This window comes from Anoplophora glabripennis, unplaced genomic scaffold (assembly GCF_000390285.2).
Source record: "Anoplophora glabripennis isolate ALB-LARVAE unplaced genomic scaffold, Agla_2.0 scaffold652, whole genome shotgun sequence".
NCBI lineage: Eukaryota > Metazoa > Arthropoda > Insecta > Coleoptera > Cerambycidae > Anoplophora > Anoplophora glabripennis.
This window is the reverse complement of record NW_019416730.1, coordinates 254,107-280,080: the sequence shown is the minus strand read 5'-3', so window position 1 is coordinate 280,080 and position 25,974 is coordinate 254,107. Positions and strand designations below refer to the sequence as shown.

The 25,974-nt window shown below is 36.1% G+C and overlaps 3 protein-coding genes across 7 annotated transcripts in view; 2 read left to right on the top strand and 1 right to left on the bottom strand.

Moving 5' to 3' along the window:
* Positions 1-4,481, top strand: part of LOC108913747 (synaptotagmin-like protein 4) — a 6,226-nt gene extending 1,745 nt beyond the window's left edge. Inside the window, exons 2-4 of the mRNA XM_018719361.1 lie at positions 1,542-1,729; positions 1,835-2,043; positions 4,103-4,481. Coding sequence (XP_018574877.1) covers positions 1,614-1,729; positions 1,835-2,043; positions 4,103-4,245 — 468 coding nt within the window. The 5' untranslated portion in view covers positions 1,542-1,613 and the 3' untranslated portion in view covers positions 4,246-4,481. The remainder of the gene's footprint in view (positions 1-1,541; positions 1,730-1,834; positions 2,044-4,102) is intronic.
* A 1,128-nt stretch (positions 4,482-5,609) lies between these two features.
* Positions 5,610-24,959, bottom strand: LOC108913754 (dnaJ homolog subfamily C member 8-like). Of its 3 annotated transcripts, none has more exons than XM_018719373.2 (4): positions 24,857-24,959; positions 7,604-7,813; positions 7,285-7,521; positions 5,610-6,812 (listed from the first exon to the last, which is right to left on the bottom strand). In XM_018719373.2, exons 1-4 carry the CDS (start codon positions 24,911-24,913, stop codon positions 6,687-6,689), a joined length of 630 nt encoding a protein of 209 aa, XP_018574889.1. In that variant the 5' UTR covers positions 24,914-24,959; the 3' UTR covers positions 5,610-6,686. The 3 variants fall into 3 exon arrangements, with proteins under 3 accessions (XP_018574889.1, XP_018574887.1, XP_018574890.1); XM_018719371.2 differs by lacking the exon at positions 24,857-24,959 and adding an exon at positions 7,982-8,092 and having other exon boundaries at positions 7,604-7,924; XM_018719374.2 differs by lacking the exon at positions 24,857-24,959 and adding an exon at positions 7,982-8,092.
* Positions 21,234-25,974, top strand: part of LOC108913753 (forkhead box protein O) — a 138,078-nt gene continuing 133,337 nt past the window's right edge. The window contains exon 1 of one of the 3 annotated variants that reach the window (XM_018719368.2): positions 21,234-22,020. In XM_018719368.2, coding sequence (XP_018574884.1) covers positions 21,625-22,020 — 396 coding nt within the window. In that variant the 5' untranslated portion in view covers positions 21,234-21,624. The remainder of the gene's footprint in view (positions 22,021-25,974) is intronic. The other 2 variants (XM_018719370.2, XM_018719369.2) reach the window with 2 other exon arrangements.

The window sequence follows — 25,974 nt, the reverse complement described above, 5'->3', positions numbered from 1 at the left end:
TTTTTTTGAAAAATTTTTTCGTTGGATTCACTCCAGAAAATTTATCTCAGTAATCCCCAAGCATTTTCGACACGATTCCCCTACTTCATTTTGTGATTATGCTGACCGAATTTTAATTAAATTTAAAAAAGTTGATACCCCTAACCGAATATTGACCTCGATCTACACCCTTTTCAGAGATTATTGCTGCGATACTTCTGAATTCATAAAACGCTTTTTTCGAATTTACATAACATTAAAACAAACAGTTTTTTTCAAGCCACCTTTTTTTCAGTAGAAAAAAAATTTGACTAAATCTTTTTTTTTTTTCATAATTTCAAACGCTTTCTACAATAAGAACGTAAAAAAAAATCAAGAAAAAAATGTTTTTCATTTTTTACAGATTATGAGCATTTAAAAGCAAAAAAACGTGATCCTTTAATTTTTAAAAAAATTCAACCGAATGAAACAAAAAAACGGCTTGATGGATCGAATTGAAACTTTGTAGGGCTTTTAGGGGTACAATGACCTGTAAAAGGCACACTTAACATTAGTCATTTTCCCAATTTTCTCAATGTGGCACGTGATTTTCTAGAAGACCACTAAAAGTCCTATTTTTTACGATTTCAGTCATGTTAAGGATAAAAATTTTTTTTCTACAAAGCCGTGCCAGGACCTTGTAGAGAATTCATTCAAGTTTCTGAAACCCACCGTCGATTGTCTGTGCAAACATTGGTTTCTGAGATATCGATGAACAAAGAGAAAATGATCCATTTTCATTCAAAGTCCAATAGCTCAGCGAGAAATGGTCGTATCGAGACCAAAAAAAAAAGAAATTGAACCCAAATGAACAACCTATCTAATCCATAAGGTGGTTAAGTTGGAATTTTTTTTTTCAAGTCCGTACACCAAAAATAAGATCGAAAAAAATGTCGAAAAATTTTTTTTCATGATATTCATTAAGATTACGCGATACGTAATTTTTTTTGCAAGATCCAAAAATTAGAAACTTCAAGCTTCAAATTGCTTTTTTTTTTATTCCAATACCATCATTTGAAAAATCGCCGAAAATTTAGATATTTTTTTTTTGATCCCTTAATATTTTCCACTAGTTTATGTTTTGAAAACAGTATTGATGGAAAACCTCCAACGAGATGCCGTTTCAAAATTGGACGCTTTGGAAACTTCGACAAATGAAATTTGTTGTTGCAGACGAGGAATAACACTCTCAGTATCTAAATCGTGACGAATCGCAATTAGATAACTGTAGGATATCTTCAATTTAGTTTTTACGGTTCAGATTACTCGGATACGAACTTCGTTGGTCCTGGTGTTCGTTCAGAGCGAGGAATAACGCTAACAGTATCCAGAACACAAAAAAATGATTCGGCGCGTGTTAGACTGTCTAGGTTCCAGTCTAGGTGCTTTTCGGGAACCTTCATTGCTCTGGCATCACCGACATGAAAAAATAGCCACTTTATTAGGATCCTTTTTTATTTAACTTTGCAACGTGGCGAAACTCCTGAAAAAAAAGATCGTCCACTAAAGTACCCCTTTTTCAGACCGAGCCGTTCGAGGACGTCCTATCCTACAAGGGCGACATCATAGTGTGTCTGAAGTTCGTCCCGCCAGACATGACGGTACCCAAGAAGGGCAAGCGATCGAGGGGGGCGCTGCACGTCCTCGTGAAGGAGGCCAAAGCCTTGACGGCCGTTAAGGCGAACGGCACCTCCGATCCCTTCTGTAAAAGGTGGGTATCGGTCGTAATTAAACGAAAAGTACCCTTCGAGGGTCCGTATCGAGGCCCTAATGTATTGATTTTGGTAGAAGAATGATCTTTTCTTTGAATTTTCAGTTACCTGCTGCCGGACAAGGGCCGGAGTTCCAAACAGAAGACTCCGGTGGCTCGCAGAACCATCAACCCGGTGTGGAACTACACCTTCGTGTACGACGACGTGACCCTGCAGGAGCTGGCGGAGCGGTGTCTGGAGCTGACGGTGTGGGACCACGACAGGCTGGCGAGCAATGAATTCTTGGGGGGAGTGCGGTTTTCGCTAGGTACAGGTAAGGGCGGGACGGCGAGTTCTCCCCGTCTTTCCTATATCGATTGTGGGGACGGGATAATTTTCGTCTGTCTGACATTCCCCGAAAACTTTGATTAGAAATGTTTTTTTCTTGGGTTGTAAACTCGAAAGGTTCACGTGTGTTTGTTCTGCAGCCGCTGCATTTTGTCTACGTTCACCGTGTATCAATAGCGTACCCTTCAATTGCGAAAACTGTAATTATGCGGTATTCCAATAAATATTAAGTGTTATGACGTAACGACATGAAAATACGGGTAATTTTAATGGTAAACTACGGTATACAAAAAAATTTAAATTGGCGGATGATTTTTCCTTCCCGAGGAAAATGAAAATGAATTAAATGAAAATTCTCAAATTGATAAAACATGCCGGCTGTTATTCTGCGTCTCGTAATCGGTAGGGTGATAAAAATGTGATGAGTAGTTCAAACGTCTCAGTTTTAGTTGCATACTCCTGTCTACATGACAAACTTTAAAGCTTCTGTTAACGACAATAATATTTTGCTAGGGCTTAAAAAGTATCACAAAGTAGTTCAGATGTTTTAATTTTAGTTGCCAATTACTATTCTACGTGTCATAACGGGTAGGGTGTTAAGAATGTGATGGAATAGTTCAAACGTTTCAAATTTAGTTGCAGACTATTATTCTATGTGTCATAGCGAGTAGAGCATTAAGAATATGGAGTAGTTCAGACGTCCTCAATTTTAGTTACGTATTTCTGTTCTACACATCTAAATTTAAAGCTACCGTTAACAACAAAAATATTTTGCTGGAGCATAAAAAATACCACGAAGTAGTTCAAACGTCACGTCTCAGTTTTAGTTGCAGTTTACTATTCTACGTGTCGTAACGGGTAGGGTGTTAAAAATGTGATGGAATAGTTCAAATGTTTTAATTTTAGTTGCATTCTAGGTGTCATAACGAGTAGAGCATTAAGAATATGATGGAGTAGTTCAGACGTAGAGTTTTAGGTTCATATTTCTTCTATAAATGCCAAAATTTGAAGCCTCCGCTAGCGAGAGTATAAATTTGCTAGGCTGTTAAAAATATGATGGAGTAGTTCATACGTCTTAGTTTTAGTTGCAAACTCTTTCTACATATTAAAATTTAAAGCTACCATTAATGACAATAATATTTTGCTAGACTGTAAAAAATACCACAAAGTAGTTCAAACGTCTCAATTTTAGTTGCGGTGTACTATTCCATGTGTCGTAATGAGTAGAGCGTTAAGAATATGATGGAATAGTTCAAACGTTTCGGTTTTAGTTGCAGACTACTATACTACGTATCATAAAATAGGAGTAGAGCGTTAAGAATATGATGGAATAGTTCAAACGTTTCGGTTTTAGTTGCAGACTACTATACTACGTATCATAAAATAGGGTTGGTGTTAAAAATATGATGGAGTAGTTCAAACGTCTCAGTTCTAGGTTCATATTCCTAGTATAAATGTCATAATTTGAAGCCATCGTCAACGAGATTATAATTTTGCTATGGTGTTAAAAATGTGATGGAGTAGTTCAAACGTCTCAGTTTTAGATGCATACTCCTGTCTACATGTCAAAATTTAAAGTTACCATTAACGACAATAATATTTTGCTGGAGTGTAAAAAGTATCGTGAAGTTGTTCAAACGTCTCAGTTTTAATTGCAGTCTATTATTCTACGTGTTGTAACGAGTAGAGCGTTAAGATTATCACAAAGTAGTTCAAACGTCTCAGTTTTAGTTTAGTAGGGCGTTAAGGATATGATGGAGTAGTTCAAACATATCTTCAAATGTTCGTTTAGTTTAGTTGAAACGTTTCAATTTTAGTTGCATACTTCTGTTCTACACGTCCAAATTCAAAGCTTCCGTTAACGACATTAATTTTTTGCCAGGGTGTAAAAAGTATCACAGTGTAGTTGAAACATCTCAGTTTTAGTTTACGCTATAAATGCGACGTAAAAAATAGAAATTTCTATGAGAATTCTTGTATATGTTGTAAATATTCCCGCTTGGGAAATTTGGGAGCGTTCGAGCTTACCGATCTGTTTTCCGCAGGCAAGCATTACGGCAAGGCAGTGGACTGGATGGACGCCTCGGGCAAGGAGCTCAGCCTGTGGAAGAGCATGTTGGAGAGGCCGAACTTCTGGGTGGAGGGCTGCCTGTCGCTGCGATCCAGCCTGGATACTCGAGCGTCGTAACGGAATACTCAGCCGACATATCTAGGATATGCGCATATATATATGTACTGTTATTGATAATTTTTTAAAAATATTGTTAGTATGTTTCCGAAATGTACATGGGTTAAAATGTATAATCATTTTAATATGTAAGTAAATTTTTATTACTAGTTATTTAATGTATACCTTTATAGGTAATGATTTCTAACAAACTGATATATTTTCTTATAATATTAAATAGATGTTTTCTACGTTTACCTTTGCGTTTTATTCTTTGATACTACGAAGTTTGAAACGTAGCTAAGTAGTTCAAACGTGTCAGTTTTAAATGCAAACCACTATTATACGTGTCATAATACGGGTAAGGTGTTAAAAATATGGAGTAGTTCAAACGTCTCAGTTTTAGTTGCAAATTCTATTTCTACATATTAAAATTTAAAGCCACCGTTAAGGACAATAATATTTTGCTAGACTGTAAAATATACCACAAAGTAGTTCAAACGTCTCAGTTTTCGTTGCGAAATCTTTTTCTACATATTAAAATTTAAAGCTTCCGTTAACAACAATAATATTTTGCTAGACTGTAAAAAATACCACAAAGTAGTTCAAACGTCTCAGTTTTAGTTGCAAAATATTTTTCTACATATTAAAATTTAAAGCCACTGTTAACGACAATAATATTTTGCTAGACTGTGTAATATACCACAAAGTAGTTCAAACGTCTCAGTTTTCGTTGTAAAAACTCTTTCTACATATTAAAATTTAAAGCCACCGTTAACAACAATATTTTGCTAGACTGTATAATATACCACAAAGTAGTTCAAACGTCTCAGTTTTCGTTGCAGAATCTTTTTCTACATATTAAAATTTAAAGCTACCGTTAACAACAATAATATTTTGCTAGACTGTAAAATTTACCACAAAGTAGTTCAAACATCTCAGTTTTAGTTGCAAAATCTTTTTCAACGTTTTAAAATTTAAAGCTACCGTTAACAACAATAATATTTTGCTACTGTAAAATTTACCACAAATTCAAATTTTTGTTTGATAGGCAACACACAATACAACGGCAGTGTTTTCTTGGCTGCATAATTCTTAAAATTTTCTAGTTTCTATAACAAATATTTGTTAGGTAGGCAACACACAATGCAATACCTTTGTATACTTGGCTGCATTCTTAAACCTTCTGTAACCCAATCCGTTCTTGGAGATTTTTTTTTTTCCTTAATCGAGGTTCTTGCACAAAAACGTACCGACCCAGCATGCTAGCGACACCAGGCCCGTACTGTATCGCCCCTTTGAATATACAATTACAATGTATGCTATGGTAAATTAAGTGACGAGTATTTTCGAGTATGAATTTAATATTAGCAACACCTGACAAATATAGAAATATATAATTTATTTAAATAATTTAATGGTAATTATATAAAAAATAATAATAATAAAATAATAGTGGAAGTTTTTGGCATATGGACAAGTCATTTTTTTTTAACAACCCCAAAACTTGAATAAAAAAAAAACACATTTCTCTGCAATTTTCCAAAAACTTACACCGTACAAAATATTCCCAAAAATGGACTAAAAAATTAATTAAAGAAACACGATATTGTTAAAATCTTAAATAAATAAAAAGTTGCGATCGGAGCCTATTTACAAAATTCTTAATTACTGGTACAATTTTCTTATGAGACATAACAAACAATATATTTAAAAAAATTACATTTGCGTCTTCCGTCTCCCAAAAAAATGCCTAGGCCGAGACGCAGAAAATGTAAAAGTACGCTAATAATTAACTTCGCGGGAGGGATCTGGTTACTAGATTTGAACTATTATTATTCCATCACTATGCAGGGTGTAACTCTAAGGAGGGGTAAATTTTTTTAGAGATAATAGTAGGTGTTCCCCAGAAAACTATTCAAAACAATTAAGGTACGTCTAAAATCTTGTCTACACCGTCACTGGGCAGCGACAAACTTGATTGAATGTAAACATTGTGGACCGAAAAAACTAATTTTTGGTTCAAAACAATTACTTTTGCCGTTTCATAAAATTAAAACAAAAATAATATGCCTGATGTGATATCACAACACAAAAAAAGATTTTTTTACGGAAAATTGCAAAATATTTGATAGTTTCTGCAAAAATTGAGTTTTTCGAAAAAAAATACAGTACGATGTGTTTATGTGTCTTGATCAATAAATTTCAGCGTGAAAAATAGTCAACACGTAAACATGACCCCTATTCAAAATTATGCCCTGTCCAAAAACTTAAGCCTGTTCCTGCAAAGTGAAAAAGTCAAATAACGTTAATTTACATTCAAAATAAAAAGTACACTAATCATCCAACATCGAAATACGACGTAGTCCTTCGAACGCAGGAACAGAAACTCAATTCCTGATCAAAGAAAAAGATTGCTTCCGAGTAAACTCGCCAACGGTCGATTCGTTGGGCGCCGCGTCCTATCTGGACTCGGGCTTGTTCTTGGGCGGCCTGAACAATTTCACCTTCTTGCTCGACTTTTTCTCTTTGCTCTTCATGTTCGCCTGGAAGGACTGCCAGCTCTCCACTCTGTTCTGACGGGATTCCTGAAGCCAATTCGGATTATTACACGTTTTATTCCGACGAGAACATAATTTTATTAACAACCAAAAACGCCTATAAACGTGTTTCCGGAAATACTTCAGTTTCAAACCGTTGTTAAATTTTGGGAAAATATCACATTTAAATAGCGCCGAGCTTGCCCGACACATGCAAAATACCAAATTATACGATTTTACAAAGAGTGCTTTGAAGGAAATTCTCACACGAAAACAACAAAATATGTCCCGAAGTTATCGATTAATTAATTTGAAGAATATCTGGTTCCGTTTCATGCATTCAATTATTTAAACGTTTCAAGCAACAGTCGGGGGTTCAAAATACAAATTTTCAATTAATTTCTCCTCCACGCTTTAGTCTTTGACATTTTTGGTGTCAATTAGAAGAAAAGAATTGAATTATTGCTCCCCGAAAGCCCCAAAAATGCCCATCCCACGATAATATCCACCGCCCACTTACCTCAAAGTTCTTCTGCCACTCCTTCTGCTCCTTGGCGTTCTCCTCCTCCTCTATCTCGGCCTCGCGCTTCCTCTTCCTCTCCTCTTGGTCCCGTCCGGCCAACTCCCTACGTTTCCGTTCCATATCTGCAAACAGTTTCATTGTGAGGACATAAATGGCATGTTTATATTTGGCGGGATCGTCCTCCGGAATGCCATCTCTCCCTTCTTTTTTAGCTTTCTTTCTTTTCTCTGCAAGCTACCACCCCATTATACAATCAAGTTTGTACAAAACAATCTATATACGACAATAACCGGACGACACATTTACGACGACTTACCATCAGATCCGTGCGCCCGACGGCTTCCTCGATGGTATCGAGACACTTCTTCCTCGTCTCCTCGTTCTCCAACGTCTTCCAGGCCTTATTCACCGCCTCGAAAGCCTGCTGGGCCCTGTCGGGATCGTCCTGGTTCTTATCCGGATGTACCAAAATAGACAGCCTCCTGTATTTCTTCTTCATCTCTTCGAGCGATGTATCGGGTTCTACCTGTAATACATCGAAAGGATTCAAGTTTCTGTAGGTCGATCCGGGCCTCAACAACCGCTCGATCTGTTGCTTGGGAGTTAGGACAGAGTCGCGTTTCTCTATTTCTTTCACCTACAAGCAGGATATGATCTGTAGCACTTCTGAAATAGCTAGAAGCAAGACTCTTACCTCGGTGTAAAATTCGTTGAATTTCACCTCGCTCGCGGTGCCCGTCATGTTCTTGAATTATTTGTAAATACCTAAAATATAGAAATTTGTACGTAGTTATTTATTTGTACTTTCACACATATGTCAAAAATGAATAAATTGACATTCAATGAAATAATAGAAAGTTAATGTCAAAACGGTAGTGGATGCCTACCGGCGAAGGGTCAAATTTACAACTTTAGCTATTATCAACTAGATGGCGATACAACATTCAATATTTCGACTCATAAACAGTAGATGGCGCCGCTATGTTTTATGATTTCTGTTCAATACGAACTAATTAAACAAAATAGAAACACGCCGATAAACTTTTTTTACTAAAACAACAACAGAGGGTGTATAGCGGTAAGTTAAATTTAGAAAAGGTGCAGAAAATCAAATATCAAAAACAATTAGTTTCGCATTGGTGGCGCCATCTACCTTGCAATAGAGGAAGAGCGCGTTCCGAATTTCACCTTTTCTGCACTGCTCATTTCTCAAATTGTTTTGCGTCTTTGACCAACTCGTTTTAAATGATCCGTATAATGTTGCGAATGGTCTTTTTGACTGCAAAAATTTTGATGCGAACGAGTTTTGACTAAAACCAGAGCACTGCATTTTAGCGGCGTGTTAAGAAACATGTGACGCACGCTTTACCAAGACATTCATAATATAAATAAAACGCGTGGTTTCTAAGTCAAATCATACACACAGTGTCGCATCGTGACCTTTTGATATGAGGTCAGCAGTAGATGTAAATAAGCCGTGTTAATTCGGTAATCCTTTCGGTCGAATTATGTAAAATTATACTGCCTTATACATATTTAGTGAAATCGCTTCCATAAATATTTAACTAAGGGCAGTCGCAGCGGCAGCAGAATGCCTACGCCGTTGTTGAACATAACTTTTACGCACATCTATTATCTCGTTTAGGTACTTAATACGCGGTAAAAATACTAGTACTACTACTCCAATCAAATTAGATTTTTAAGCGTCAACATTAATTTCAGTAAACAGTATAGCCAACTTAACATTTCATAGGTTTGTTCATTAACATCTAAAGTGATCTGAACCGAACATTTTAACAGAAACTAGGAAAAATTCCGTAGAATTGAATGAACTACTTTACTCCAAGGCTTCATTTTCAAAATGTCGTCCAAATTTCGCAAAAACGGTTTGTTTTTCATTTAAAAATAAACTAAACATTTTAGAAAAAAATGTTTTAGACAAAAGTTGTAGAACTTTTTATAATAAAAATTTTGAGAACAAAACGATGCTAATTGATAAACAAATGTATTAGTTATTGCAAAATAAACGGCTAAAAAATCAGTTTTTTTTAAAACTTCTATATCTTTAAAACGAAAAGAGATTATTTTACGAAATTTTCAGAGTATGTAGTCCTTGGCATGTACAATAAGTACAAATGTAAAATGTGCAATTTGCTATAAATAAGTTTTTCAATAAAAATAATTTTTTTCGGGTTTCAATAAATTATACAATAATGCGCATATTTCCAATTATTTTTCGTATATTTCCAATTATTTTGCAATACGCGCACAATTTGCACAGGAAAGTATAATTCTTAGAGAAAATTTTAAGTCCAAGATGGGTCACTACTATACTGTACGATTTATTGAAATTAAAAAAAAAAAAAAATTCTCTTTTCGAAAAAACACAATTTTTGTAAAAATCATCAAATATTTTGCAATTTTACAAATATCCACTTATTCTACTTGCCAAAAAATCTTTTTCCGTTTCAAATATATAAAAGTTTTAAAAAAATGCGATTTTTAACCGTTGCTTAGCAATAAGTAACACAGTTGTTTATCAATTGACATCAGGCTAAGCTCAATTTTTTTTTGTAAAAAGTTCTATAATATTTGTCTAAAACATTTTTTTCTAACACGTTTAGTTTTTATTTTAAGGAAAAAACTTTTTTCCGAAATTTGGACGCTATTTTGAAAATGAAGCCCTAACACTCAGTTGATTCAATTCTACGGAAAATTTTACGTGTCTTTGTTTACTGAACTAAATTTTGGCTAAAAAAAACGAGGTATTTCGACAATTTGACAGGCCTATAATTTAAATTTTAAAACCACGTGTTTACAGGCCTGTGAACGTTTGTCATGATTCTCGTATGCCTCTTCAGAATTATAACAAGCTCTATTCAAGTGTTTTTGGAAAAATGTAAACAAAGCTCCAGTGTTTTGCTTACGTATTGCGTCCTAATACGAGCGAGATTAAAATTTTTGTTAGCAAATACATAACATCAATAACACTGTATTGCCACTAAAAGTTATCAACGAACAGTTGTTTTTCTCACAAATCGTCTGTTAAATTTATCTGTGAAAAGATATTGTTCCCGTTTGTTTACTTATTATATTACATGCTTTGTTTGTATACGCGCTCGTTGAATTGACTCAGAAAAAATGATAGTAATAATCATTTTTTTTGTGTATTCCATAAAATGATTCTTTATATTTCGCTACTATCTGCTAAATTTTGTATTGAGGGGGTGGATCACTGCGAACGCCCTGTATATATGCAATGTCTAGGCTGCCTAGGCTACAGCGAGGTGAAGTACCATAGAGCATGGGTATAAAAATAATGGCGATATTAATAATAATGATGCACAATAACTTTGTTGGAGGTCAAATGGAATTAACGATACAAAAGGTTAGACGTATTTTTATCATAATTTATTATTTTTATCTCTATTTGAGTGTTGCGCATCGCAGTGCAGCTTTATTATAACTGCGGGACTGGCCAGGGGCGTGCCGAAAATCAACTACAGCTCTTGAAATAAAATATTTGACGTAAATAAATTAATTTAAAAATTTCGTTTTATGCTTTAAGAGTAGAATAACTCGGTTCAATTGATAAAAGTATAGTAGTTTCATTGCTCATATCAACAACAAAAAACCTTTTACAAAACGTCAACTTGCAAAAAAAAACATTTAACAGGAACGTCAGCAAATCGTTAGCAAACAAAAAATACGTTACACACGTTTTTCAGTATGTAACGTTTTGTGTTTTTATAATAATTATCATTTGCGAGACGTATATTTACACTTTACTACGTTTTTGATGTTTTTTCCGCTCTGTTATAGTTGTTTCTTTGCTAGCTAACGTTTTTGATCGTTTTATTGTTATTTCAAGTTTTGCTAGATGTGTTATTTTTGCTAACGTTTTGTTGGACATATTCTTGTCATCTAGCATTTAGTTTTCCGTGTATTTTACTGTCCACTGTTTTGCTAGACGATTTATTGCTAACTGATATTAGGCTAAACATTTTTTGCTGGCTAACGTTTTGCTGGACGTACTGTTTTTGCTCCTAAATTTTGCTAGACGTGATTTGTTTGCCCACTAACGTTTTGTTGGACGCGTTTGCTAATATCATTACGTTTTACTATACGTTTTTCGTTAGCAATGTTGTTTGTTAACAAACTAATTTTTTGCTAATTAATGTTGTACTAGATATATTTTTTGTTAATTAACGTTTTCTTAAACGCGTTGTTTCTTCTAAACGTGTTTTTGCTAGTTAACGTTCTGTTGAACGTGTTCTTGATATCAAACGTTTTTCTAACCGTGTATTTTACTATCTAAAGTTTTTGTAGACGTGCGTTTTCTAGTCACAATTTTAGTAGACGCGTTTTTTGCTAACTTAGCTGCCTTTCCCTCCGTAACTAACATTTGCTAAACGTTTCTTTTGATAGATTATAATTTGCTAGGCAGTTTTCTTATTAATTCATGTTTTGCTCGACACATTTTTGCTAGTTAACGTTTTGCTAGTGTATTTTCGAATATAACGTTCTACTAGAAGCGTTTTTTTTTATAACTAACGACGTTTTTTTGGCATCTAACGTTTTGATATCTACGTATTTTGCTACTTACTGTTCTTCCGGACGTATAATTCGCTAAGTAACATTTTATTAGGTGCTAGACGTTTTTTGCTAACTGACGTCGTGCTAATGTTTTCTTTAATAGCTTGTGATTTGCTAGACATATTTTTTGCTAGTTCATGTATTACTAAATATAATTTTTACTAGTTAACGTTCTGCTAAACGTTTTCTTTTAGATAAAGTCTAAATGAACTCTCCGAAATTAATTTTTTCTCGTTTTTGGTTAGCCCCGAGGACAATATCATATAATTATAGCAATTATTTGTATTCTGGGTATGCTGTCGATGGCAAGCCTTAGGCCTAACAAAAACCGCTAACAATTATCACCACAATGAGAATATTCCGACAAGAAAGTACAAGTACTAACGGTTCATCGGAACGGATCGCGGCACAAAAAAGCTCCTACTATATAGACTAATTTTTTCCCTCGCGGAAAAAAGAGCAATCACAACTTGCACATTTCTTAACGTGCGTCTTTCGAGCAACGTCACGTCACATTCTAGAACAAGGCATGTAATGACGATCGGATTTTCTTCTGTAGTGTGGCGTACAAAAATTATAAATGCCGGTAGCAACGTCATTATAGAATTTATAGTTTGTACCCACAGGAGGTTGACGACCTTTACGCATGCCCTGGATGACGAAGGGCATTTGGGCATCTTCGTTGTCCGGCATAGAAGTCGTTGACGTAATTCGCAGCACTTGAAGTCTTAAACCAAATTTAATTTGCCATAAATTTTAAATGAGGTAAGTAATGGAATTTATTCTCCTAATCGAGAATAATAGTTATTTACACCATAAAGGAGGTAAGTATTATTTACCAGTCGAGAACGATTTTGCGCCCGAGCGGAGCGAGGGCTGGCAATAGGGTTCGAGACTGGTAAATTATACTCAACTGCTACGAATTATTATTATTTCTAAATGTGTGCTTTTCCAATAGAAAGTGCAGCAAATGCTGCCTGCGAATTTTTAGAGCGCTACTGGACAACGTCAATTCCAAAAATTTCGATGACATTCTTGTAGTTAGAATTATTCCAGATTCTAGAAATGGCGTTACAATTACTTCTCGTCTGGGTTCTGTTTCTCACCTAGAAATTCTAAAGAAATATATCAATATTAGATTGGAAATTAAAACTGAAATGTCACGCTTTTTTATGCGCCATCAAGAGGGTAGATGTTACAACCAACCAGTCGGCATGAATACCCGTTCTATGATTCCTAATAAGATTGCACAGTTTTTGAAACTAGAACATCCTGAAACATATACAGGCCATTCATTCCGAAGAACATCGGCAACGTTACTGGCTAACACACGAGTTTTAAGCAATCAAGAGACATGGTGGGTGGAAATTCTTTCTCCAACATTTCCCTTATACCCCTAAAAAAATAATTTAAAGCCAACGATTATAAAAATTCACCTCACTTTCCAGACAACCCTCCACATAAAGCAGAAGGCGTGGAGTGGGATGGGTAAAACAACCACCCCAGTTCTAAGTTCTCACAAATAACAAGAAAATTCCGTCCTCCGCCACTGCGTAACCACACTTTTTAACTGGCCACAGTCGAAGAGGTTTTTTCTCGAACTTCCGCAGCCTTGAACAAAATGCATCGCAGTACGGATTTTTCGCCGTTTTTAATTTTGTCATTACATTATTGGGCTAGGTCAGGCGGACCGGCAGTCCGAATTATTTCGCCAATATCCCCTTCTGCCAGCGTCTAATAAAACTTATCTGTAATCTCGAGCGGCGATAGGAATTGTTTGTCCCGCGATAAGAGTAATCTCCTGTCGAGAGGATTATTTTATGGAATTTTACAACGACGGTCGCTGTAGAGACAGGTATTGGTTAATAATTTCGCCTTATCTGGCCGAAAGACATCTTTTGTTATCACGAAGAGCGATCGTGATAAGGAAATTGCCTTGTAACTGAGTCTGTCGAGTTTGTTGATGGTCTCCCCGAAAATTCTCAGAAAATTTACTAAATAATAACAATTGTTATCAACACTCTGCGGCTCTCAGAGCGATGTTTAGCGAATGATTGTAGAATCGCTATCGGATTTACAATTAAATGGTGATTCACAACGTATCCAAAAAAACCGTATACACCATTAAAAATAGAATCGATATCTTAATAAAAGTTGTAATAAAATGTTTACAAATTTTGAAAAAAACATATCGAGAGTTCTATTATTTAAAAGCAAGCTTATCATAAGTGTAATAAATGTTCGATCGTATTGATTTTGGCGTCGTTGTGTAGGTTGGACCTTTTTGCGAAAACCAGAAGTCTCTGGGCGTTCCACGACTACTGAGGTGGCAATGGAGAGAAAAGTGATGAACTCGTGTCGTTGTTTAACTGCGATATAAGTGAAAACTAAGTTTTCTATAACATTTTGGTAGGGGTGAATTTGAGGCGCTGTATCTTCTGCAATACCAAACTTAATGTAGCCTTTGTTACTCGATATTATCTGCCCAAACTGGATGAGTATCGCTCATGAATATTAACGTCAATTACCGCTTACATCTCTAAATATGTTTTGTTCTAATTCCAGTCACCGCACCAGAGAAATAAAAATAGACAACGCTATCGTTAAGATTATTAGTGTAGGTCAGCTACGACTTGTTTGGCGATGTGCGGAAACGGTCGGGGTTTGAGGTTTCGCGAGCTACCGTAACTGTAAACAAGATATTTTATCTATTTTGAATAATAAGCGACTGTTTTTCGTATCGCTTGGGATATAACAGCGATTAGATGATTCTGTCACGGTTTCAGCGAAGGGTTAGTGATAGTCAAATTCGTTGAGATTTCAGTCGAAAAAAAAAATGAAATTGTAGTTGTAACTGATGTACTTTATAGTTAGTTTGAAAGTTTCTTCTGAAGAATAGAGCAATATGTCTTTCAAAACGTCGAGAAGTGTCGCCTTACCGCAGAAACTTCAAAATCAAACTAAGAAATTTTTTTTTGGTAGAAATAATTAGTTGCAACAATAATTTATTTCTAGGTAACGTCTACAAATGCTATAAAACTTTTTTAAGCATTTTTTTCATATTCAGTTGCTGAAAAGTTTCCACAAATTTAGCGGTAAAGATTCAAGAAAATTAATATCATCCTGTAACTAGAAAATAAATGAAGGGATATCTAGTTTGACAGGTGGACATGTCATGACATTTTTAGATTACGGCGACGACCAAAATATGTTTTTCGACAAAACGTACACTCTATCAAAAACTATAAAAAACTTTCGAAACAGCACATGTTTCAAAGAAGCATATCTACAAAAAAATTGCAATTTTTATTTTTTTTAATCAAATTACCTCTCTAACTAATTTACAGAGGAATTTTTAACTTTTTCAGAATTTTAAGGATGCCGAAGTTGCGTCCACAATTTTTAATGTGCAATTTCTGCAGCACAAACTAAAAACCACCAAAACGGACCACAAAGAACGTCTCTTAACGTTTCCCAAAGACAAGAGGACATCCATCAGCCCCCGACGGCCTTTTCTGATGACGATTGTCGAATCCTCCGATCATTACACCCCTTCTACCACCCCCCCTGCCCTTCCCCGCCGATTCATTAACGCCTTAATCCATAAAATAAATCCACTTTTACCATAACTCAGGCTAGAGGGACGAAAAGTGCGTTACCATTCTGCAACTCCTGATTTATTGTCTCCGGTATTCAATTTACGGCCCAATTTGTGTCGAGTGGATTTAGCGATCCCACAGAGCGGTAGCTGAACGCTAGGAAGCGCTCGAGTCGTCCCAACGCAAAAAAAAATAACCCACGCCACGGTCTAACCACCAGAATAATTATATATCGTCTCTTCCCCACAAAATTTGCATAAACAATTATTATCAGTATTACGAATGCTTTTCATTTGAGTTGTAAATCTTGTATCATTGCATGTATTTTCAGTTTTTTCGTAACTCTGACCAGTTTAAGGGTTCCCAAAGTATTGCAAAACGTTACTGTGATTATAAATAAATAATCACATATGTTCTTGCTTGGACCAAGAAGTGCAACTCGATTTAATTAACAGTCGTTCCAGTGTAACAGTGTAAAAATGCTTTAAATAGCCCCGCAATAACCGAACAGACCGGCGGAGATACGACGCACATTTTTTTATTCAAATGTGAATTCTTTGGAGGCCAGACGACATTCACGCCTGTGTCTATTATACTGGAAAAAAAACGAAGGCCATTCTAGTAAAGCGATCATAACCGGTGGGAAAATGGGGAAATACTTCTAGCAATTTAAATACAGGGTGACCAAAACAATACCTTTTTATTTCCTGTACTCTCCAATTTTTTTATTCGCTTACTGTGCTGGTAATATTATAATGTACGGGGTGTTTGAACCTCATAGATGAATCATAACGTTATTTCGGAACCACAGTATGAACCCAGACGAAAAAAGACATGTATCTTTTTTGTAAAAGTCTTCGACACTACACTCTGTACAGATCAATTATTTACGGCAACAAATCAAGACTGGAACGAGAAATATTCGCTTTTTTTCAACAATTTTTTTACAACGGCGTCTTTAGTCCACACCTTCACTTGTTTAATTTCATTAGGCTACCTATTTCAAGGTGATCTAATTCGTCGGTAATCTTTACTGCGCTTTTCAATCTAGATTTAGTCGCAGAGGAATTGCGAACGGTCTGAAGTGAATCTTATAGAAATTTCATCAGAGAAAAAAAATCGGATGGCACGCACCACAAATTACGTGATAACTACAAACGGTATTATCAGAGAGATACTGCATAAAAATACCACTACATGCAAATATTATGATAGTCTATTTTTTTTTAAATTGCAATGTCCTCTAACTGCTTAATCAAATTTGACCCTTGCCCACAAGAGAATATCAAAACAAAAAAAATGATATGGCAAGAAAAACACCTAAGAGAAAATATTTACTCTCGATTTCGACGTGGATAATATTCCCGCACTGTATGTATGCCGTTTGCGGAAGATCGGCAAGCCACTAATTAATCATACGATAAAGAAACGACTAATAAAATTTCTTAATTGTAGTTAATTATACATTTTGAAGGTCAACCGGTTCATCAACAGCACATAAGCCGTATTATCAATTAGGAACTTGGATTCCATCATATTTATGACAATTTTCTTCAAAATCAGCTCGTCTTTTGTTCGGGTACAGATATCCGCATATTTTTGTCTCAAGTGACTAAGGTTTACACCTAAAGTACTTATTTTTTTTAGTTTACTTTGAAGGACTAAAGTGATATTTTTAGTTACCGATTACTAAAGGTCAACAAACATCATTCACTAGTAGACCAGGGTGCCATTGGCCAATGCTTGTAGGTAACTTTTATTTGAATAACGGTAAAATTTTATAAAACTGACTTTTAGTATTTTTTTTTAATTTTTGCTGATTGTGAGATAGTAAGAACACAATAATATGTACCATGTTTGGCCATTAAAATCAAAGGAAAATGTTGCACCACAAATAAGTTACAGACATTATTTATATTTAATATATTTATAGGTATTTGTATTTCAATGTTATCCCTTATACCCAACATTACAAGTTTTAATCATTCATCACTTTCAATTTCCTCTACGACAAAAGCCTTTTCAAAAATATATTTACAATTTTACTAGATGCACGAGCATAAAAACTGAATAAATACAACAGCAAAAATATGGTGGCAATCAACTGAAAGTTGCATTAATTCAACCATATTGATGTTCTTTGGGAATATATTTTTATGTCTCACTAAAAGTTTGTCTCAGTATTCTAAAAGTAAAATGTGAATGTTTTTAGGAAGCCTGGGGATGGTGCAATAAGAAAGAAATGGTTACAGTAATTGGGATTCCAAGAATTTATAAAAATACTGAGTAGCTGTTGAAATATATTGACTTAGGACTATAAAATATTTTATTTTGACCCTTCCAAAACGTAAGACATTGGAGACGTAATCGCGCGCATCAGTTGGATGAAAATAAAGCCCTCTGCTTTTCCCTTGTCTAGCTTCACCCAACACATGAGACAGACTGTGACATGCCTTGCCCCCTTTATTTAAATGTCCTTGGGTAAAATATACAGTATATTTAATGCATAAATAATAAACTTTGTTTATAACAAAACATCTGCAATTAGACAGTTGGCATTACGATATTCGAATTCCTTGGCTCGCGAGATATCGGATTAAAAAAGGATCGAAATTGGTCCATTGGAAGTCGAGATAATGCAATTTTTTTCGTACCTTCGCATTTGAACTTCCGATTTCAGTCTCGGAGCGAAAGCCCCCTCTCCACTTTTCGTGTTTTGAGTCACTTTTCGCGCGTGTGAGCGACAGTTTTTCCGATGTTCTATGTTGCCGATAACTTATGGATATAAAAATTTTTTCCAGCTTAGAAATCGGAAAAACGAAGCTACTGGATCAAAGATCATTGCTAAATTGTTTATAAATTAACGGTAAATGCCGATAAACTTTGACCGCTTCTCGAGAACCAATAAATGGAATTTAACTTTTTTTTAAGCGTCTTTCCGAGTACTTTAAAATTATAATTTTTGAAAAAACTAAATTGCAAATTGATAAATGTAATCTAATTGTTTAAAAATAAAAAAAGAATGCTAACTTTAAAAATTTACTGTGGCCGTCCTAATTAAACGATTTCAATTTTTCAAAAACCATTTGAAAGGTTGAGTGGTCTTTTCTACGTGAAAAAATTTTCAAGTATCTAGATGCTTTAGTTGAGCCTGTGCAACATTTTGAAAATTCGAAAATTTTCCTCAAAATTTTTTAAAAAAATTATTTTGCGAAAACTATACAACCGATTTTAATGAAATTTGGTGTGCTGTTTTATTTAACTCTAAAGTTTTTTTTACCAAAATTAGAATGCGGTCGGAGCAATTAAAATATTTTTAAAAAATTATCCAAAAAACTTGATTATTTTAACCTTTTTTTCATCAATTATTGCTATTTTGCAACATCGGTAATAAATTTAAACATTTTTAACTTACATTATATTGTGCAAAATTCAATTCTAAAACTTTTTTTCCTCATCAATATTCTCCCAAAATGCATAGGTTCCAAGATATAAGTAAAAAACTCAGATAAAATAGGTATTTTTTAAAATTTTTGCAATTTTGAAAATGTTCCGAACCTCGTCCAGATCTAGGGATCTACACTTTGATTATGCGAGTTGTACTGAAGGTATTCCAGCAAAAATTAGCTTGCAGCCTTTCACATCCAAGAAGTGGATATACTAAATGTGTGGATATACTAAAATTTGGTGTTAGCACTCTGTGCACCAAACGTATCTATTCTGAAAATCTAAATTTTTGAATTAAACTTATTTCTGATACACTGAGTTCATGTGACGCTGACGAATTTTCGAGTGTAGCGCCTGTTCTAGGACGGAGAAAGGGCGGGAGCTGCTAATACCTCTCACACCACCTACAAGGGTTAACACATCGTGTGAAGCACCACTTGACTCTTGTTAATCTTAGAATGAGCAGCGCATGTTCCTCTAATTCGGGAATTGGCCGACATTACGATTTACCGTTTTCTGGAAATTAGGATACTCTTACGTTCCATTTCGAACCACTTTCTCCGATCCGTGACCTCACTAGAATGATTTATTTTCTTATTAACTAGGACTCCCAAGAAGAACTAAAAAATTCGGATAAGACAAACAAAATGATACACACTTTACAAGAGTATTTCTTATTCTCTCGATACGACATCGAGATAGCGGACAACCTGCCAATTACAAACCCAACATTAGCAAATAATTACGTTTGGAGCGTGGTAACATATTTCGAATACGTAATTAAGCAGGCTCTTACATAACGCGGAGATTTACGCATGTAATAACGATAATTCACGATATATTTCTTCTACCAACAACGGTCTTTACTGCCTATATAGGTCGCGGTTGATTAGGCGTTATTATTTGATACGCTCGTCTTCCTTATCACCAATTATAATTACGAAACTTACTGGATTCTGCCCCGGTCTCCACGGCGGCAGTGGCTGTCTGCGCTACTAAAAAAAATGTTTTCCTTTACCCGTTAATACAAGTTTATTTTTCATGTTGGTTTCTCGCACGTGAAATTAAAAATATACAAGGTTAATCAATAGCAGCCAGATTACCAGAAAATACTACATTTAACAGAAGTTACTACATCTTATAAATAATTGTATATCAATCAAAGTGTTTGAAGTATAAAGCACTTTAGTAATAGGTCTGTTTCGACAGTCTTTAACAAAAGTTCTTAAGAATTGTACTTTAAGTACTAAAGTATTTAGTCAAGGAGTTTAAAGTACAAAGCTTAAAGACAAAAAAATAAAAATACTTCAAGCATTGTGCTTAAAGTACAAAAAAGACTGAGCCTGATTGAGACCAATTTTATGAAACACCCAGTCGATTTTGTAGATTTAAGGATTTTTGCAGACGTATTATCAAGCCTTACGTCAAAGTGCTTGACGTACAAAGCACCACATAGAGATATTTGAAAGCGTTGTGCTTTAAAACAGTATCAACATTCAGTCAATATTGTGGAATTCTCTTTATTGATACATTAGCAAGCATTCCATTAAAGTGTTTGAAGTACAAATCACTTTGGTGGTAGGGCTATTACGACAGATCATTAAAAAATGTGCTGGATTTAAATATTAAAAACACTTTAAGAGTAGAAATAGTGATTTGTAAATTGTAAGCATTCAGATAAAGTGTTTGGAGTACAAAGCACTTTGGTAGTGGGCCTGTTCCGACAGTATTTAACAAAAGTACTTCAAACACCAAAAGTTATCTTGAAATACTAATTAGCAAACATTCAGTCCAGGTGCTTAAAGTACACTAAATATCAGTTTTTTTGTAAGCACTAACTTAAGCATTAAATCAAGGTGCTTAGAGTACAAAACAACAAATACAGACTTCTCAAAAGCATTTCAAGCGTTAAAATATTAAACATCAAGCACTTCGTCAACGTATCAAATGTTTTCAAACAGGATTTACTTGACTAGAAAGTGGTGCTTGACGTACAAAGCACCAAGTATCTGTACTATAAGCACATTTTAAATTTTTTCTTTCAAAACACTGTCCGGTTCTGACATGGGGCACATAATACGGGCCTCAGTCCACGAAGCGCTTCGAAGAGATCCAGCTGCGGCGCGTCGTCGCTACGTAGCCACCTTAAACGAAGACCCGGCGACCACCACCACCACCACCACCACCGGGCCCTTTTCGCTAATTGCCTCGCAAGGTACCACCGCCGTCGTCACGTGGCCATCACGGTGCGTGTGCCACAGTTACACAATCACACCGCGATGCGTGCGTGGCGCCACCAAGTGCGCATGATCCGGTGGGCACGTCCTCCAACGCGTTCTGCGACTCCACTTGGCGTGCGAACCTCGCGGATGATAGTCCTCACACAAGTCGTTCTCCGTTTCTCGCGCTCGAAACTGCGCCACCAGCGTGTTGTTTACCCGCCCGCACACCAGTGTGCCGAAGCGATACTCCACCGCGAAGGGGATGTTGTTGTGCATCGGGGAGTGAGTTATAGTGTGCGAGATAAAAAATAAAAAGGAGTAGTTCTCCCACAGAGTAAACCGCGACCGTCCGAACAGTTACCGGTCAGTGCGGGCGAGTGCGGCGGGAACTGCGCCTCAAGTAAATTTAGCCCGGTGCCGCCGGCCAAGAGGACGATTCCCACGGACGCCGCCTAGCAGCAGGAGCTCTCTTTATGAACGGTCCGTACGGGGCCTGGCCGGTCAAGATGAACCTCAACATCATGGAGCCCGTGGCGGAGCACGGCGACGGCTTCGAGCCGCAGACGCGAGCCCGCTCCAACACGTGGCCCCTGCCCAGGCCGGATAACTACGTGGAGCCGGGCGAGGAGGGCGGCGGCAACAAGTGCCCGGTGCCGATGCCGGCCGCCGCCTCCGCCTCCGTACCGGCCAAGAAGAATTCGAGCCGCAGGAACGCGTGGGGTAACCTCAGCTACGCGGACCTCATAACGCAGGCCATCACCACCTCGCCGGACAAGAGGCTCACCCTGTCGCAGATCTACGAGTGGATGGTGCAGAACGTGCCCTACTTCAAGGATAAGGGCGACAGCAACAGCTCGGCAGGATGGAAGGTTGGTGGTTCCCTTAAAAAAAAAGCGCCCGAACATTTTACACAGTCGAAGAAATTGTAACATTTTTTGACCCGTCATCAATTTATTGAAGACGCAATTGAATTTTTCAGTGAATTATTTTGATTTAAAGATGTAATATCAACAGTGACAGCTGAGCAGGATAGAAGGCTGGCGATTCCCTTAAAAAAAACGCCGGAAGCTTCACTTACGACACAGTTTTGCACAGTTAAAGAAATTTATACATTTTTCGTCCTTCAAACAATTATTTTGTGTAATACACATAATTGTCCCCAATTTATTGATGAAAATAAATTCATGGAGACGTTCTAATAATAGGAATAGAATTTTTCACCGAATTCTGATAAGATTTTGATGTAAACTTATAATGCCAACAGTCTATGCGATGAAATTGATTTAAAGTGGTCCTGATCTTGGAACTGTTTATTTACCAAATTTTTCTCTTAGTTATAACCAAGATCTTACCCACCAACGCGCTGTTTTGCTACCAAAAGATCAGTCTCTAATCTCTGAGATAAGTAGCAGCGTCACTGTTTGTTTCCATATCAATATCAGTCTTGGCATTAAACAAGCAGAAGATACAGTAATGTAATAAATTAGTTATGTTTTATCACCTTTTTCATAAATTCTTGAATTTCTTTGATCATGTAAAACGGTTAATTCGTACTTACAAAGTGACTATTCAAAAATCAACCCAATTACCCAACTCAAAACGCTAACTTTTCAATTTAAACCCGTTAAAGCAAGTATTTTGTGATATCTTTTATCCTACTAACGGTATGTGTTTGGAATTTTGATATTTTTACGCACAAGGTCATCGATATTATTTACCAAATTAACCTTATCATGTTCGATCGAAACAGTTCGAAGACATCCTTTTGACCTGCGGCAACTTTGATAAAACCATCAAAATAACCGAACTTCTATCATTAATAGGTCTATTATTCAATTAAATGGTAGACAGACGAAAAATAATATATTATTTCACATTAAAAAAAATTATAAAATTCCCAGCGCACACCAAACGTCATTGTTTTCGTACAACTTATCTCATTGTGTAGATCTAGTAAGTACTTGTCAGCGTTACAAACAAAAACGACACGGTAGGGTAGCATGTTTGATTTGTAAACAACTATATGCAATTAAAGTTTTAGCTCCAGTAAAATTCCAAGGATCACTATACCAAAGCCTTTAATTGTCATACAATTAGAACTGTTAGGTACCGACGACAGTAGCTGTCATCCTAGTAACGATGTTAGTTGATACCATCTACAAATCCCTTCCAAGAAAGTTCGCTCTAAAGTGTATAAATAAGTCTAGTTGGTTCTACGGTCAAAGTTCGAAACTTGCGAATAACATACACAAACAGAATTCTACGTCAAGCGTATCGTGCTAAATAAAAATTCCGCGGACCGGTATTTTTTTTAATGCGATGTTTTCTAAACTTATTTATCCGAGCTCGTTAGTTAGCGGATTCGCAACTGTTCGCTTTGTTTTGCAGTTGATTTCACCAATCACAAACCTTGCATCGATCACGTGTCGTCGACGACATAGACGACCACGACCTATTGGATTTGTATAACGATTTTCGCGTAAAATGAATTTACACGCATTAAACTTTGATGTTGCTCAGATGTATACTTTGCAGATAAAGACGCTCAAACATCTACAACACCTGTCGTACAATTCTTGTTTGTTTTTTTTTGACCGGGGAAATTTTCCACACTTGCCAAACATTGTTTATTTGTAAATATCGAGAAATCCGCGCCCACCAGTCTAGTTTTAAGATTTAATCGACGGTTTCTGAAAACGCGACGTACAATTCGTATAAAAAAATAACAATTAGAGTCGATAATTACCGAGCGTTAACCGTAATTGCCGCCGTGCTCTATCTGTCACTGTCAAAGCCGACTGAGACATTTAAATTTATAATTAAACCGATGGTAATTGCTAATCAACATATATTTATGATTAATAGACGAGTTGCTCTACTCCCTGGTTGACTAGAAAATGAAAACTGTGGTATGAACAAATAAAATGTGATAATTCTCTATTGATTCTTATTTTTAGTAAAATTAGAATTGTAATTGCTTCTAGTTAATTTAGAGGACCTCAAGGATACATATTGGGGCTAGCATGTTGCTAATTTCTGTTGTATCAAAGAGGAATAATATATACGTGAGGAAATCCAAATGTCACTCGTGAAACTTCACATCGAATCGTTTACAACGACGTACAGTTTCCGATTTAAAAATCCGGGGAAAGACCGGGTGTGCCGACCACAGCCGCACTATTTTGTTTATATTTTCGCCCGCAGGAATCGTACCTGCGGGCGAAGCTGCTGCGGTTTGGATGGCAGTTGGCTGTGAAAAAGTTGAAAGATTACACGTGGACGACAAGGCTGCCCGCCTGGAACTCCAAGAGCGTCAAGTAGTCAAGGCCAGCTAGACGTTCTCGGTGAATACGAATTTGATATTCGTTATATAATGTGGGGAATAGTACGGTCACTGAGGTACATTACGAGGATGGATTTGGAAGAGTCCAAGCGATTTGGCTGGAGAAGAGCGTTTTTTAATTTATTTCGCGGTTCCTGGAATAATACAGTTTGCTAGTAATGTACGACACAAACTCTAGTTAGTTGTATTTTATATATAAATTATTGTCAACAATGCTATTGTGGAAAACTTTTAAATATTCTTTTCGTGTGGGTGGCAGCAAAAACTTAATCGTTTATTCAAACCCAAACGAAACTGAAAAACAACACAATAAAAAATGTGCAGAGGAAAGTACAGTGCTGTTAAATTAATGATTTACTTACATTTGTTAGTATCGGTTTTGGCGAATCCCTGGAACCCGTAATAATTTTGACGTCCATCTTCTATAGTTGTAGGAAACGCCGCACGAGTTTGTACAGCAGACAAATCGTTTAAGCTTCTGAAAACATTCAAATTAAAGTGCTATCAGTATTTATACCATCAATTCCTTGCATGCGCTCCAACAAAAACAATAGGTTCGCGGAAAATTTATCAAAACAACGGCACGGCATAATACTATGACCTGGGTTTCAGAGAGAATTAGAGAAACAGCTACGCGTTTGTAGATAGAACGTAGATAACTTAATTTTGATGTAATTTTATGGTTATTTACGTACAAATTGTTAGTGTGTGATTTAAGCAGGTTCGCCGATGTCCGAACAAGTGATAATATTATTACCAAGTCTATTTTTACAAGCCATTACCCATTAATAGACACCGCGAGAGGGGTCACTGAATAACAGCGTGAGCATAATTGGTAATAAAGGACGAAATTAAGGGAGACACTGTGCAGAGTTAGCGAACTTTTCCGCGAAACAAACGATCCCTCTTACGTAGTTCTTACGAAAAAATTTTAGCTGGTCGGATACAGCAGACTCCTGCGAACGTCATCCGAGTTTTTTTTTAAAGGTTGTCGCGCTTTGATCGTCGATATAATTCCCATTAAATAATAAGTAATGTACAATTGTATATGCGATACATTGTTTCAAATTTTGAATGAGTGTTAATGAGAATCGGGTACTTCATTATTATTTTTTACCCAATATGCATAAATAAATGCCATGAGTTGCAACAGAAACCTGCCAATAGCCCACGAGTATGCTGAGTTTATTATTTGTAAGTTGACAGTCCTTGTCATGTATATACGATGCTATGTGATCGCTCGCACAGCTGATTGCTATAGGTAACCCATAGGATGAAGAACAGATTCGATAGAAAGAAAAATTTGTGACCAAAAGAAAGTATGAGCCTTGAGAATTAGAACAGAAAATAGCAAACGCAGGAAAAAAGCTGTTGAAGAAGAGTACATGGCACAACACATGCAGTGCTCTTCTTGCAAAGAACTTTTACGTATTTTAGATTATCTACAAATTGTGATCACGAAGTGATTCGCGTGGAAAAG